Below are 14,399 nucleotides of genomic sequence, written 5' to 3' on the forward strand. Positions count from 1 at the left end.
ATAGCGTCTTCTTTCCCTCTGCTGCCACTCTAATCTGCCCTCACTTTCAGTAGCATTTCTGGATTCAGGATGTTGAGAAATGTCTTTGTTAAGTCTGTCATTTATCTTCCCAAGGAATTCTGTGTCCTTGGGCATATCTTCCTTCTGGGACAATGCTTGATTCTTAGTTTTGGTTTGATCACCTGTAACAAAGAGTACACAAACATGTCCTAGTCTAGGTTTGAGAAGCAAAGCCTATGAAAGAACGAACACATAAATGTTATAAATGTGTTATAAAAAACAAAGTCACATATAATGCACAAACTAGATATTTGGCACCGTCAAAACATATATGACAATGTAAGGAAGAGATTAAGAGGCAGTGGGGAAGAGAGCAGCGGAATACGTTCTTGGGAGCTGATTAAGAAGAGAGGAAAAGGCAGTGATGTGGATCCCAATGATGTGGATTACCTGGCAACCCTGTGCAAAGGCAGAGTGAGTGGTAAATGGGGACTGGAGATGTGCTGAGGAGAATTAAGAGGAGCAGACGGGGATCGAGGAACAGAGCTGGGAAGGGAGGTAAGTTTGGGAGAAACATGTAGGGGCCTGAAACACAGGTGCTTAAGTGCTAGTAAAATTCAGTAAAAGTGGAGGACAGTGGGATTAGGGATCTGAGAGGAATGCAGTGAATAAGAACCATCAAAGGAGGGGAATGTGTGAAGGATAATAATTAAAAGCAGACTTAAGAGCATGTAGGTCAAGATAAATCCAGGAAGATTAGTAGGAAGTGACAATGGATGGTCTGGTGTATGTGCTGGGTTGAATCCTTTTTTCTGAAACTATCATCTCTTGCTGTCAGATCCTAGCACTGTGGTTCTCAAACTTGACTGTGCATCAGAATCACCTTGGATGACTTATTAAAACAGATGCCATGCTTCCTGACCCCAGAACTTACGATTTGATAAAGATGGAGTAGAGCTTAAGAATTTGCATTTCTAACAAGTTTCCTGGTGTGACAGATACTAATAGTCCAGGAACCACACTTTTGAGAACCACTCTCCTAGGTATTATTCAAGGTCCATCTCAAATGCTCTGTCCTCCAGAAGTCTTCCCTAATATCACAAATTGGACGTGTTCTCTCCTTCTTCCTGCTCCCCATGTCCTTAACCCCAAGCTTAGTACAGAACAGCACACAATAGCAAGTACTCAATATTTGCTGAGATGAATTTTATCAGACAATACAATAGCTCTTTTGATGATTTGGAGGGAATGGAAAGTGTCACCTATTTGGTCATGCTGTGACCACCATCTCAACAAACCTAGGAATCTTCACTGTGACAGTCATTTTATTACGATTTTCAGTGGTTGGTCACCTGGCATGACAGAAGCAGTGCCTGAGCTGGGGGAGGAACACTGGCTCACATGGCTGAGTGCCATTCTATGAAGTCTGCTCTGCACTGTCATCACCATGTCCCCTTGCTCCCAGTCTTTCTCAAATTGGTTCTTCCTTAATGATCATTTTTTTAAAAAAAGATTTTATTTATTTATTTGACAGAGGGAGACACAGAGAGAGAGGGAACACAAGCAGGGGAAGTAGGAGAGGGAGAAGCAGGCTTCCTGCCAAGCAGGGAGCCTGATGCGAGGCTTGATCCCAGGATTCTGGGATCACAACCTAAGCCAAAGGCAGATGCTTAATGACTGAGCCACCCAGGTATCCCCTTTTTTCTTTTTTAAGTCAGGCAGTAGACTTCCTGGAAGTTTGGATATTTCCTCTTAGATGATATTGTTCTGGAACCTAAATGCCGTATTATCTTTGGCTAGAAATGACAGGACTAAGTTAGAGCCAGGAGGTCTAAATTCCAGCGTTGGAATTGTCTGATAACTGCTTAAATTTTGGCAGATGACTGCTGTTTTGGTTTCCTTATCACCTCTGTGCCCTCTTTTCCTATAGTTTGATTAGATGAGGGAATGTATAGTAAAGCATTTATGAAAGTATAATGTGTGACAGAAGTATTGCTGAGTTAGTAGGGTAATAATGATCAAGCAAATCATGGTAATCAGAGACACCCTCATACCATTAAGAAACATCAGCATATCGGTTGGCTCAACTGCTTCTTTTATGTACAGCTGTCACCACTGGTTGGCTTTCCTGTGGCTTAATGATGAAGATGAATATTAAAAAAAAAAAAAAAAAAAGACACAAATCTGAGTGGTCAGTCCACCATCTTCAGTGTGATCTACTAGTCCTCAGGATGAGTCTCTTCTACCATGATTTCAGGAGAAATCTAGAGAAAAATCTCACCAGGACTTCAAGAGGCTTTTTTTTTTTTAAACAGAGTTGGTTTTTCTTGGTCAGCAACTGAAATGGTAACTCTTAGATCTGTAATTGAACAATGTACAGAATAATATTGTATGGAAAGTGTCAAATGGGAAGTTTTCTCATCTTAAGGATCTATAGTCTATTTCTGGGTCAACTGGAATTTCAGAGCCTTGTTTATGTATCTCTTCCAAGTGCCAGGTAATCTCAGGCCAGCAGGATTCTAAGAGACCTTCTTTCAAAGATTTACTTATGTGAGAGATAGAGAGAGTGAGAGTGAGGGCATCGGTGGGAGGAGGGGCAGAGGTAGAATCTCAAGCAGACTCCCCACTAAGTATTGAGCCCGATGTCATGACCCTGAGTTCATGTCTTGAGTCAAAATCAAGAGTCAGATGCTTAACTGACTGAGCCACCCAGGTGCACCAAGAGACCTTTGTTTAGAACAGACAAAGTGAAAAATATTTGGATCTAACATCTTCTGCCAGGGCTGTCCTTCCAATGTTATTTTGGCATATATAATACTAAGAGTCCTTATCAGTGAGAATTTGAGAGAAGTCCAGGTCCACAAAGATCATCTGTATGCACTTGCTTGACAATCTAGGGGAGCAAGGACAAGGTTAAATGCTGAGTGAAATGAAACTGGAATGGAGTTAAGGAGACTGTCATTTATTTGCTAATGGAGAGACAGTGTTGTGGGTTACCTAGTTCCCTTTGAAATACTTTAAAATGTGCTACAAAGAACTTCTAGATACTCAGCTCTCCGAGTTCTTTTGTCATCTACAAATGTAGTTTTCTATTAAGTGATTATTGCTATTGTAATTCCCAGTTATGTTTATGGAGAAGAGTCCTATTATCCTAGCCGAAAACTAATACAAATAATAATACCTTGTTGGTATGGATACAATAGCTTTTTTAAAAAAGATTTTATTTATTTATTTGACAGAGCAAGAAAGCACAAGCAAGAGGAGCAGCAGAGGGAAAGGGAGAATCAGGCTTCCCGCTGAGCAGGGAGCCTGATGTGGGGCTTGATCCCAGAACTCTGGGATCATGACCTGAGCCCAAGTCAGATGCTTAACCAACTGAGCCACCCAGGAGCCCCACAATAAGTTTTTTTTAAACAAAAAATAAAAGTCTATTTAACAATAAATTTATATTTTGAAAAACAGTGACTTTTTGGTACATTATCCTGATGGCTTTTAATAATTGTTCTGGACCGGTAGGCAGGAACCTCAGGTTCTGACTGTACTCTCAGCGTTGCCTCTTACTCTTTGGAAACCTAGACACGTCACAAGCACCGTGGGTATATTTCATCAACTGTAAAATGAGGATTTGAACTGGACATCACATGCTTTTAATAAAGTTGAGAGATACGTCCTGAAATGTGTTGTGATTTCTGCAGTTTGTTTTTGTATTGTTTTGGTGGGTTTTGTTTTTTGCTTATCTGTTATTTTGGTGGGGGGGTATGATGGTGGTGGTGGTGGTGACACAGGTAAAAACTGTGTATGGCCCTTGGTGCTTGCACCTTAGGAAAAAGTCCTATTCGCACTGTTAAGTGTAGACAGAAGGGATTCCCTAAAAATTCTCAGGCCTCACAGGATAGCTAGATTTCATGAAGCACCCTTCAGTAGATTAGATTAAGAAAAGACCATTCCTATTTTTCCTTGCAAAGTTACTTTAATAGCCGCATATGTGTAAACCTCTACAATTTTAGGTATAAGAACTGTGTATTTTTCTGAATTTGTAACACAAAATAGTGGAGCTTGTCTAGAAATATCTATTAAAAAAAAGGGAAAGTCCATCTAGACCTTAAAAGTTTTGCACCGACTATCCATTAGTCATAATCCTGTATTCTCCATAGAATTTAGCATATTGACATGTTTAAATATTATTGTGACCTGTTTTATGACTGACTGCTTGTCTTGTCTCCTTCCAAAGGCAGGGAGAGAAATTTCTTACAATATGCCTGCTCACAAAGAAAAGGTGAAGAGGTTACTAAAGCTTATTCAAATAGCCTGCGTCTTTTAGCTTCTACCTTCTGAAACTATTCTTGACTACCACTAACGAAATGCCAAAATCAGTAAATGATTGCTTCTCAGTTCTGATCCTGTGTGCCACTGGTAGCAGGGGCTATAGCTGGCTGCAGCTCCTGGTGTCTTCAGTGACACCACCCTCTTCTGCTTCTCACGTCTCTGATAGTCCCTGATCTGTCTTTTTTATAGAATCGTCTTCCTCCACTCAAACTTCAAATGGTGGCATGCCTTTAAAATGTGCACGTGCCTCTCTTCACTTTATACATTCCTGGTCAACTTCGTCTATAGCCATGTCTTCTATCACCTACCCAGGGATGATTCCCAAATTTCTTATCTCCTCCCACATCTTTCTCCTACATCTAGAACCTTATTTTATTTTTTTTTAAGATTTTATTTATTTATTTGACAGAGACACAGTGAGATGGGAACACAAGCAGGGGGAGCGGGCGAGGGAGAAGCAGGCTTCTGGCAGAGCAGGGAGCCTGATGTGTGGGACTCAATCCCAGGACCTTGGGATCGTGACCCAAAGGCAGACGCCCCTAGAACCATATTTTAAACTGCACTGCCCATTGGATGGGTGCTTGAGATACAGCAAATTCACATGTATAAAAACTGAACCCACTTACGTTTTCACACATTAAGATACTCCCACTTTATGGGGCACCTAGATGGCTCAGTCATTAAGCGCCTGCCTTCAGCTCAAGTCATGATCCCAGGCTCCTGGGATCAAGCCCCACATTGGGCTCCCTGCTCTGCGGGAAGCCTGCTTCTCCCTCTCCCACTCCACCTGCCTGTGTTCTCTGTGCCATTCTCTGTGTAAAAAAGAAAACAAAACAAAACCAGAAAAAACTTAAAAAAAAACAAACAAACAACACAACTAACTAAAAAGTAAGTAAATAAATAAAATAATATAACAGACCTCCGTCTGTTTCAGCAACCTTCACCACTGGCATTTGGTTTTTCCCTTCCACAAAATTCTCTTTATCAAAATCAACTCAGAGCAACTACTGTTCTTAGTGTTAAGCTTTCATCCCCACCTATCCCCTGGGATGTTCTCCCTTCCTAGTCCCCACCCGTCTGACCATCTCAGCTCAAGCAAACCTACTCTGTGACACTTCTGTGGGCCTGCCACAGGGATAGCTGTCTTTTTTTGTGTTTGTGTGGGATCATAGCACAACTGCTCACTTCTGTTTTTTGAAGAAGTCATTCCTTTGTATTCCCGACATCTAACATGGTGCCTAGCATGTAGCTGCTGCTCAACAAAAGTTTAATAAAAGAAGAATGAATAGAACAGGGGGTCTAAACCTCACCTCAAAAGGTAACCAGTAACCAACACTATGCTTTAAAGCATGAAAAGACTCCTTTAAATTATACATAATTGAATGCCATCTTTCCAAGTATGAACTACAAATATCTTAAAATCATTTATCAGATTAGACAAATCACATGGCAGGGAACCTAGAGAATGAGGGAACCGTACTGGTAAAATTTAAAATAGTGAGAATGGATTGTGTAATAGGCCAGGCGAAGCAGTATGGACACAAGAGCCTGCAGAGAAAGGACAGGGAGCACTGAAAAAAGCAGTGTTTGGGCAAACTGGAATTTAAAATTTGTTTACTTTTTACTGAAGCCTGGGAATACACTAGACATTTGGTTTTCAATTAGTGAACTGATTACTGGGTGGTGAAGCAAACCACAACCCAAACCCAGTCAACGTAACATGGAGAAACAAAAAGCCTACTATACTAGTTCTTGCTCCCTCTTCCCTATTTCTTTCAGTGTGAGCTTGTATTAAGGACTGAATTGTGCTCTGTATCTCCCCACCCCTCGCCCATTTATGTTGTAGCTCTAACCTTCAATGTGATTGCATTTGGAAAAGGGGTTTTTAAGAAGTAATTAAGAATAAATGAGGTTATAAGAGTGGGGCCCTTACCCAATAGGATTGGCATCCTTACATAAGAGGAAGAGATCCCAAGAGTATGTGTGCACAGCAAAAATACCATGTGAAGACACAGCGAGTCTGTGAGTCAAGGAGAGAAGCCTCACCAGAAACCAAGGCGACTAATACCTTGATCTTGGACTTTCCAGCCTCCACAACTGTGAGAAAATAAATTTTTGTTGTGGCTTGTGGCACTTTTGTTGTGGCTTGTGTTAGTCTGTTCTGACAGCCCTAACAGACTAATACAGGGTGTCATATGAATTTAAAAATGTAAATTTAAGAGAATTTAGAACTAGACGCATCAGATATCAACAAATAGAAATGTAAGGTATCATTAACTACAGTATTTAAATCCCAACCCCCATCCATTAAGCTAAAAAGCAGCTTTTAAGTCTAATGAAAAACTAAAATATAATTCTTTCCATGATAAGGCAAGAGTAGGTAAGGGAATAAAATCTTCTACAGTGAGGTGGAGAATAAGCAAGAAAACTTGAAAAGGAGAACATCACAGTGAGAAAGCTCCTCTCTAACACAAGGAATCGTATCTTCCCTCACACACATAAACTCCTGCTCCTTACCATTCCTCTGGGGCTCACCAGATTCCTGCTCCTGATGAATCTTCTTGGCATGGAGCTGCGCAGTCAGTGAGTCATGGGGCCTTTCCAAGGGGGTCAACTTGTCCAAAAGTGTGTCCTGTCTTTCTGAATTGGCTGGGACCTGGGGAACAATGAAGTATGACTGGGTTTGTAAGGTAGATTTTCTGAAAGAACTTAAAGAACTTAAGAGAAAAGCTCAAAAGAAGCATTTACCAGGGACCAGGAACACAAATGGGAAAAATTCTCATTCAATTGCAAATGGCAATAATGACTAAAAAAAGAAGAGGCGGAAATTAATCTCGACACTTCAGGCCACTGGAGAGTGAAATTCAGTGTCTTCTCACAATGATCGGTAGAGGTTCAGGATCACAGCCTTGAGACTTGGTAAGAACCTTAAAAATTACCTCGCCCAACCTCCACCACCCCCTCCAAGTGGGGGTATTTCTTCTCCAACTGCATGCTATAGCCACAAGCACAGTGTGCTTACTGGGCGCCTGAAATGTGGTTGGTAGGAATGGAAACAGGCAGAGCATAAAATATACACTGAATTTTTAAAACAATGCTAAAAAGGAATGTAAAATATCTCATTATTCATACTGATTACATGATTACTTTGGGTTAAATAAAATAACAAAATATATTTAATCTCATTTTCTGAAATGTGGCTACTAGAAAATTTAACTCCGCATCTGGCTCCCATTGTGTTTCTTTCGGACAGCGCTGTTCTGCGATATCCTTGACATCTACTTGAACTCGCCCTGACTATTCCCATGGAAAGGGAGGGTTTTTTTTGTTTGTTTGTTTTTTACACCAGGTAGCCCATTTTTTAGTAGCTATGAATGCTGGAGAATTCTTTGCTTTCCTGTTACCTACTCGCCCTCCTGTAACTCCTCACGGACCCCAGCCCTGCACCGGACTCTGCGTCGTTTCCCGCGACCGTCCTCAACCACGCTCCAGTGATCTGACCCCGGCGACCGGCGCCCTCCCTACGCCTTGTTCTCCCCTAGGCCGACCCGTGAAGTACCCCCGGGTGTCCTGTCACCGGCTCCGTGCCGGCCCGGTGCGCGCGCCCTGAGCGTCCCCTGCCCACCTGCTTCCGCGGCTCGTCCAGCTCCCGCTCCAGGTCCTCCAGCACCGTCACGGCCTCCTCGCCCGTCCTCGGGTGGTGCGCCTGCACCCAGGCCTGCAGGTCCCCGGGAAGGATGCTCAGGAACTGCTCCAGCACCAGCAGGTCTAAAATCTGCTCCTTGGTGTGGCACTCGGGCCGCAGCCACTGGCGGCAGAGCTCCCAGAGCTGGGTGAGGGCTTCCCGGGGCCCGGGCGCGTCGCGGTAGCAGAGCTTCCTGAAGTGCTGCCGGAAGACTTCCCTCCTGTGAGGGGTGCAGTGTGAGGCGCAGTCCTGTCCGCCGCGACGGTCTTCGGCCTTCACTACTGGCAGTCCTCGTCCGGCGGGTGCCGGGGCTGCGGCCATCGTGCGCTGCGTCGGAGATTAACCCTGCCCCGCGCGACCCCAAGGAGAACCTCTCGGAACCGCGTCACAGAACGCCGTTGCGGCGGAGAAAGGACGAAAGCTGCCGTGAGCACACACGCGCTGATGGGCACCGGGGCGCGCAGGCCGACTAGCTCTGCGCTCTGACTGAAAGTGCCCGCTGCCGACGCGACTCCCGGTTCTCTCTGGGTCGGGGAGCGGCCGGCGCCCGTCAGCACTCCAGGAAGCCCGAGGGTCACCGCTTTGTGAGGAGAAACGCCTCAGCTTTGCGAGGAGGCTCGCGGACTCCACGCCCGAGAGGCGCAGGCTCGGCGTTCCGCGGCTGTGGGGACGGTCACCCCGTCCACTCGCGGAGGGCCGACCCTCGACCACCCCCGCAGAAGCGGCGGACGCCAGACGGATGCGCCCGCGGCAACAGCCACCTCTCGGCGGCCGGGAACAAAGGCTGGACTCCAGCCGACCAATGGGCGCCCCGCCGCGGGCCCCGGGCACTTCCGGCCGCTCTAGGATACCTCGCCTCGGTGGCCCCGCCCGTGGAGGACCACGTGTGTAAGCGGTTGTTCGCGGGCCCGCAGGCGTATCCTCTTTGTTCTTTTTCAAAACTTTTCCCGTCTCAAGAATTTTTTGGGTTTACTTATTAGATACGTAGTATGAAAAAGTAATGGATTCACACAGTTCAACATTTAAAAAGAGTAAGTGTCCTCCAGCATCTACTTTTGACAGCCCGACTTTTTCCGGGACGCGTACCGTTCCGTACACGGGTCAGGCAGGTACCTATCCCCCTCGCCTTCCTCCTGCACAAAAGGTAGCATTTCTGCGCCTTGCTTGCTTCCTCCTAGTAACTAATATTGGAGATTGTGCATAAAGGGTTTCCTCGATCTGCCCTTTTTAATCAATTGCACAGTATTCATTGTGTGGGCCATCATCCATTAATGGTTACCCCACTGGTGGTCAGGCGGGTTGTTTCCCATCTTCTTTTTGAAACGCTGCTGGAGTAAATTACTGTAAACATAAATCTTTCGCATGCCTAAGGGTATTTACATAGTATATATTCCTAGAAATAGAATTACTAGAGTACGGAGTAGGGACATTTGTACTTTTGTTAGTGCTATATTATCAATCAGAAACCCTAAGAGAGATGCTCTGTTTACCTATACTTGTCAACACAATGTCATAGATATTTTGATGTTTGCCAATATGATGGGTTAGAAATGCTTAATTTTTTTCTCCCTCTTTCCCTTTCTTACACAAATATTGATTATTCACCTGCTACACCAGGCACTGTTCTGGAAGCTGGAGCTACAGGTTAAAGGAAAATAATACCTTTGAATTAAGGGGAATTTGTAATTTAGTGTGTGTGCTTCTGTGTATGAGGTAGGTAGGCAGGCAATAAACAAGAAAAATATATAGTATATTAGATGGTGCATGTTAGTGCCAAGGAGAAAATAAAGGAAACACGAAGTTTGGAGTGAGAATGAAGTAATGCAATTTTAAATGGGTGGTCATGGAGGACCTCACTAATATACTTACATTAAAGCAAGGACTGAGGGAGATGAGTGAGTGTATAATCAGGGGTAAAGCTGTTTCAGGAAGAGGGATAGCAAATGGACAGCCTGGAGTGGAGTGTGTTTCAAGGTGAATTCAAGGATACATATATTTTTTTTTACTCCAAGATGGGAAGTCATTCAGAATTTCTGAGCAGGAGAGTAACATGTTCAGATACAGGTATTGAAAGAGTTTTCTGGCTGCTATGTTAAAAATAAACTTGTAAGTGAAAGGGGTTGTACAAAGACAGAAGCAGGGAGGTAGGCTGGGAAGCTACTGCTACCTTGGAGTGGGGAGGGATATAAACATGACATAAAACCCTAAAGACATATAACTGAAAATCCACAAAGGAAAAGATAAATGGAACCAATGATGTAAAATTTTGGAATATTAAATGAAGAAAATAAAAACTAAAGTATAAGCTCAGAATAAAATATATCACCATCTGAAAGACACAGGACTGATTTTCCTAATACACAAAGGCCTCTTACAAAAAATAAGAAAAGTACCACCAAGCCAATAGAAAAATTGGCAAACAACTTAGGTAAGCATTTATAGAACACAAATAGACAACACGAAAAGGTGCTCAAGTTCAATAATAATTTTAATTAAAACAATAACAATTAAAAAATTGTTCAGATTACTAAAGATAAAAAGACTGGTCATATTTAGTATTGGAAAGTGTGCGAAAGTACAGGTATTCTTGGGTTGTATATTTTCTGAAGGCAAGACTTTAAAATTAGTATGTCCATACCTCTTGATCCAACAACTTAGCTTCTTGGAATTATTTACATAGAAATACTTACACAAGGGGTGCCTGGGTGGCTCAGTCATTTGAGCCACCAACTCTTGGTTTCCACTCAGGTCATGATCTCATGTTCGTGAGATCAGGCCCCACTTGGCTTCACACTCAGCAGGGAGTCTGTTTGAGATTCTCTGTCTTCCTCCCTCTCCTCCAGCTCTCAAGCTCTAAAATAAGTAAATAAATCTTTTAAAAAATACACAAATGTTAAAACATATACAAAGAAACATTGTTTACTTAAATTGGGGAAACCCAAATGTCCACATTTGGGAACTTAGATTTTTTTTATACCCCCAACCTTTTTAAAAACTAAAAGATGCCAAAGGCACATTGAATTTACAAAGTAAGTTATACTGGGGTGCCTGGGTGGCTCAGTCATTAAGCATCTGACTTCGGCTCAGGTCAGGTCATGATCCCAGGGTCCTCGATTGAGCCCTGCATCGGGCTCCCTGCTCTGCGGGAAGCCTCGTTCTCCCCCCTCCCACTCCGCCTGCTTGTGTTCCCTCTCTTGCTGTGTCTCTCTCTCTGTCAAATAAATAAATAAAATCTTTAAAAAAAGATAAGTTATAAAACAGTATATGGGGGGGGGGTGCCTGGGTGGCTCAGTTGGTTAAGCATTGGCCTTCAGCTCACGTCATGATCCCAGGGTCCTGGAATCGAGTACCACATGAGCCTCACTTCTCCCCCTCCTTCTGCCTGCCTTTCTGCCTACTTGTGCTCTCTGTCTCTCTGCCAAATAAATAAATAAAATCTTTAAAAACAAAACAAAATAGTATATGATTATTTTTATAGAATAATTATCTTAAATGTGTTCTTAATTGGGGTAAACTTAGAGAACTTCATTTTATATATTTCTGTGAAAGTAAACTTTTTTTTTTTTTTAAGATTTTAAGTAATCTCCCTGCATCCAATGTGGGGCTCAAATTTACAACCCCGAGATCAAGAGTCACATGCTCTACAGACTGAACCATCCAGGTGCCCCTCTAAAATGTAACTTTTTACAAAAATCTGTTACTCGTGTAAACAGGAAAGACACTTGTTTTAAAACCTCATCTATTCTTCACAACCCACAAACAATTTCCCTGTTTGGGAAATGTCATCAGTATCCCTTTCTCTCTGAAATTCTTTGCCTGACAGGTCATTTTGTAAAAGGATATAACACTTTAAGATGAAAATCAGATTGAACTTCACTATGCTTCGTAGGGTAAATATAAGTGATCAAATAAACTTGGGTGGGGTGTGCCTGGGTGGCTCAGTCGGTTAAGCGTCCAACTCTTGATTTCGGCTCAGGTCATGATCTAGGGTCCCAAGATCGAACCCCTCATCAGGCTCTGCGTTCAGGGGGAAGACTGCTTCTCTCTCTCTCTCTCTCTCTCTCTCTTCCTCTGCCCCTCCCCCAGCTTGCATGTTCTTTAAAATAAATAAATAAACCTAAAAAAATTAAAAAATAAACCTGGAAGGGTCATTTAAGAAATGCAGAAATGAGTAACATCCAAGTAAACCAGCTTTACAGAACTGTCCTCTCCGGGAGAGAAATTTAAAAACAGCATAACTTCTGCTCTTCTTTCTATTAGAAATACATGATGGAAAGCCAGCCCCTTCCCTTGACTGTGGCATAACACGTCCTCATCGCTGGCTGAGCAAGTGAAAAATGCAGACAACCCTCAACTGGTCCCTGCCGCCCCCTTCAGTGCAGTGAACTGACCGGTATGTCTCTCCCTCCTTACCTAATGTCTTGCATCAAAGTCTCTCACCAGTTTCCAAACACAAACCCTGCTCCAGGTCCTGAACTTCTTAAGGAATCCAGAATATTCTTCAGGGATGTCCCCAGCTCCAGGCAGCCATCAACTTCAGACAATCCACTTGCCAGAGCCTTGGAGCACCTGGCTGTGGAAACGTGAGCGGCTGCGCATCAGTCAGAATGAGGCTTCCTGGTAAAACCCTTGCTCTGGTCCTTGACTTGGTGACGTCCTTCCTCGTCCTTCCTCTACCTGGGTAGAGCCTCTCTGCCTTCACGATTGAGGCATAAGCAGGCAGCCTGGCTATGACACCCAGGGCCCTCCCTCTTCTTCTCTGTTTAGATCTTTCAAAGCTAACAAAAACAAACAAAAAACCACCCCACAAATAACATTGTTAAAAATAACAGCGTTCGATGGATGTATATTCTCACTTGCTTTAATTATTAAAAAAAAAAAAAAATGAGGGGTGCTTGGGTGGCTTGGTTGGTTAAGCATCTGCTTTTGGCCCAGGTCATGATCCCAGAGTCCTGGGATCAAGCCCCATGTCAGGCTCCCTGCTCAGCAGGGGTCTGCTTCTTCCTTTCTCTCTCCCTCTGCCTTTCCTCCTGATTGTGCTCTAATAAATAAGTAAAACCTTAAAAAATAAAATTCAAAAAGAGAAAAACAAATGAACTAAGCACTCAAGAAATTAGAAAAAGGATGAGAAGGAAATCCCCAAGGGAAAGGTTAGAAAATAAATAGGGATAAAAGAATAAGCAAATGAATTAGAACACAGAAAAGGTGACATTAAGAAATCCAAGAATGAAACATTTATAAACAAGCCTGTTAAAAACCACAAACCTGTAAGAACCGTGGTGGTAGCCGCAGTCATGGCAAGGCAGGCATTTAGCAAGTTTCTTCCCCTCTTTGATGGAGTTTTAGTTGAAAGGAGTGCAGCTGAAACTCTACCAAAGGAGGTATTATGCTTCCAGAAAAATCTCAAGGAAAAGCGTTGCAAGCAACACTCGTAGCTGTTGGATCGGGCTCTAAAGGAAAGGGTAGAGAGATTCAACCAGTTAGTGTGATCTTCACCCAGAATATGGAGGCACCAAAGCAGTTCTAGATGACAAGGATTATTTCTTATTTTGAGACTGTGACATCGGAAAGTATGTGGACTGGAATCATTGCTAAAATGGCACGAAGTGAAGCTGCCCATTCCAGTAAAGTGAAATCTTTCATCATGTGAATAATTTTCATGTCTCTCTTTTAAAAAAAAAAAAAAACTAATGGTATTCAAGCTAAAAAAACCAAAAAAAGGAAACATAAAAAACCCCACAAACCTATGGTAAATCCAGTTGAGAAAAAAAAAAAAAATTTTAAAATTGTAAATGACAAATAGCAGATGAAGACGTCTGCTACCAAAAATTTAAAAAATCTCAACGAAATTGGTGGGGGAAAGAAACTTTAATTCCAAAATTCATTCAAGAAGTAACAAAATCGGGGCGCCTGGATGGCTCAGTGGGTTAAGCCGCTGCCTTCGGCTCGGGTCATGATCTCAGGGTCCTGGGATCGAGTCCCGCATTGGGCTCTCTGCTCAGCAGGGAGCCTGCTTCCCTATCTCTCTCTCTGGCTGCCTCTCCATCTACTTGTGATTTCTCTCTGTCAAATTAATAAATAAAATTAAAAAAAAAAAAAAGAAGTAACAAAATCTATGGGGCACCTGGCGGGCTCAGTGGGTAGAGAGTCCAGTTCTCGATCTTGGGGCTGTGAGTTCAAGCCCCACGTTGGGTGTAGAGACTACTTAAAAATAAAATATTTTTTAAAAAGGCAGAAAACATAAAATAAACCAGTCCTAAAGGAAATAATTGAAAAGGCTACCAAAGAATCATCTCCAGAAAGCTTCAAGTAATTCTGTAGTATTTTAATTTTTAAAAAGTATTTATTTATGCATATGATGAATTCTAACTTTTCCATTGGAATATAC

The 14,399-nt window shown here is 42.8% G+C and overlaps 2 protein-coding genes and 1 pseudogene across 3 annotated transcripts in view; 1 reads left to right on the forward strand and 2 right to left on the reverse strand.

Annotated features, from left to right (window-relative positions):
• The window catches only part of LOC101692827 (zinc finger protein 850), an 87,046-nt gene that overhangs the window by 52,071 nt on the left and 20,576 nt on the right, over nucleotides 1-14,399 (reverse strand). The window lies entirely within an intron of this gene.
• Nucleotides 81-8,828, reverse strand: LOC123390246 (zinc finger and SCAN domain-containing protein 16-like). Of its 2 annotated transcripts, XM_045073938.1 has the most exons (4): nucleotides 7,952-8,828; nucleotides 6,844-6,982; nucleotides 2,055-2,134; nucleotides 81-182 (listed from the first exon to the last, which is right to left on the reverse strand). In XM_045073938.1, the coding sequence occupies exons 1-3, from the start codon at nucleotides 8,330-8,332 to the stop codon at nucleotides 2,097-2,099; spliced, it is 558 nt and encodes a 185-aa protein (XP_044929873.1). In that variant the 5' UTR covers nucleotides 8,333-8,828; the 3' UTR covers nucleotides 81-182; nucleotides 2,055-2,096. The 2 variants fall into 2 exon arrangements, with proteins under 2 accessions (XP_044929873.1, XP_044929874.1); XM_045073939.1 differs by lacking the exons at nucleotides 81-182; nucleotides 2,055-2,134 and adding an exon at nucleotides 2,144-2,893.
• Nucleotides 13,306-13,606, forward strand: LOC101674717 (annotated as a pseudogene).

This window comes from Mustela putorius, unplaced genomic scaffold (assembly GCF_011764305.1).
Source record: "Mustela putorius furo isolate JIRA1106 unplaced genomic scaffold, ASM1176430v1.1 tig00537295_pilon_pilon_pilon, whole genome shotgun sequence".
NCBI classification, from domain to species: Eukaryota; Metazoa; Chordata; class Mammalia; order Carnivora; family Mustelidae; genus Mustela; species Mustela putorius.

What these genes read in the sequence shown, in the direction of transcription:
- LOC123390246 (XM_045073938.1), bottom strand. Translation starts at nt 8,332, where the DNA reads ATGGCCGCAGCCCCGGCACCCGCCGGACGAGGACTGCCAGTAGTGAAG. An exon ending in TGGACGAGCCGCGGAAGCAG is followed by an intron (nt 6,983 to 7,951) that starts GTGGGCAGGGGA and finishes ATTGTTCCCCAG; the next exon opens with GTCCCAGCCAATTCAGAAAG. An exon ending in TGGTGAGCCCCAGAGGAATG is followed by an intron (nt 2,135 to 6,843) that starts GTAAGGAGCAGG and finishes TTCATCATTAAG; the next exon opens with CCACAGGAAAGCCAACCAGT.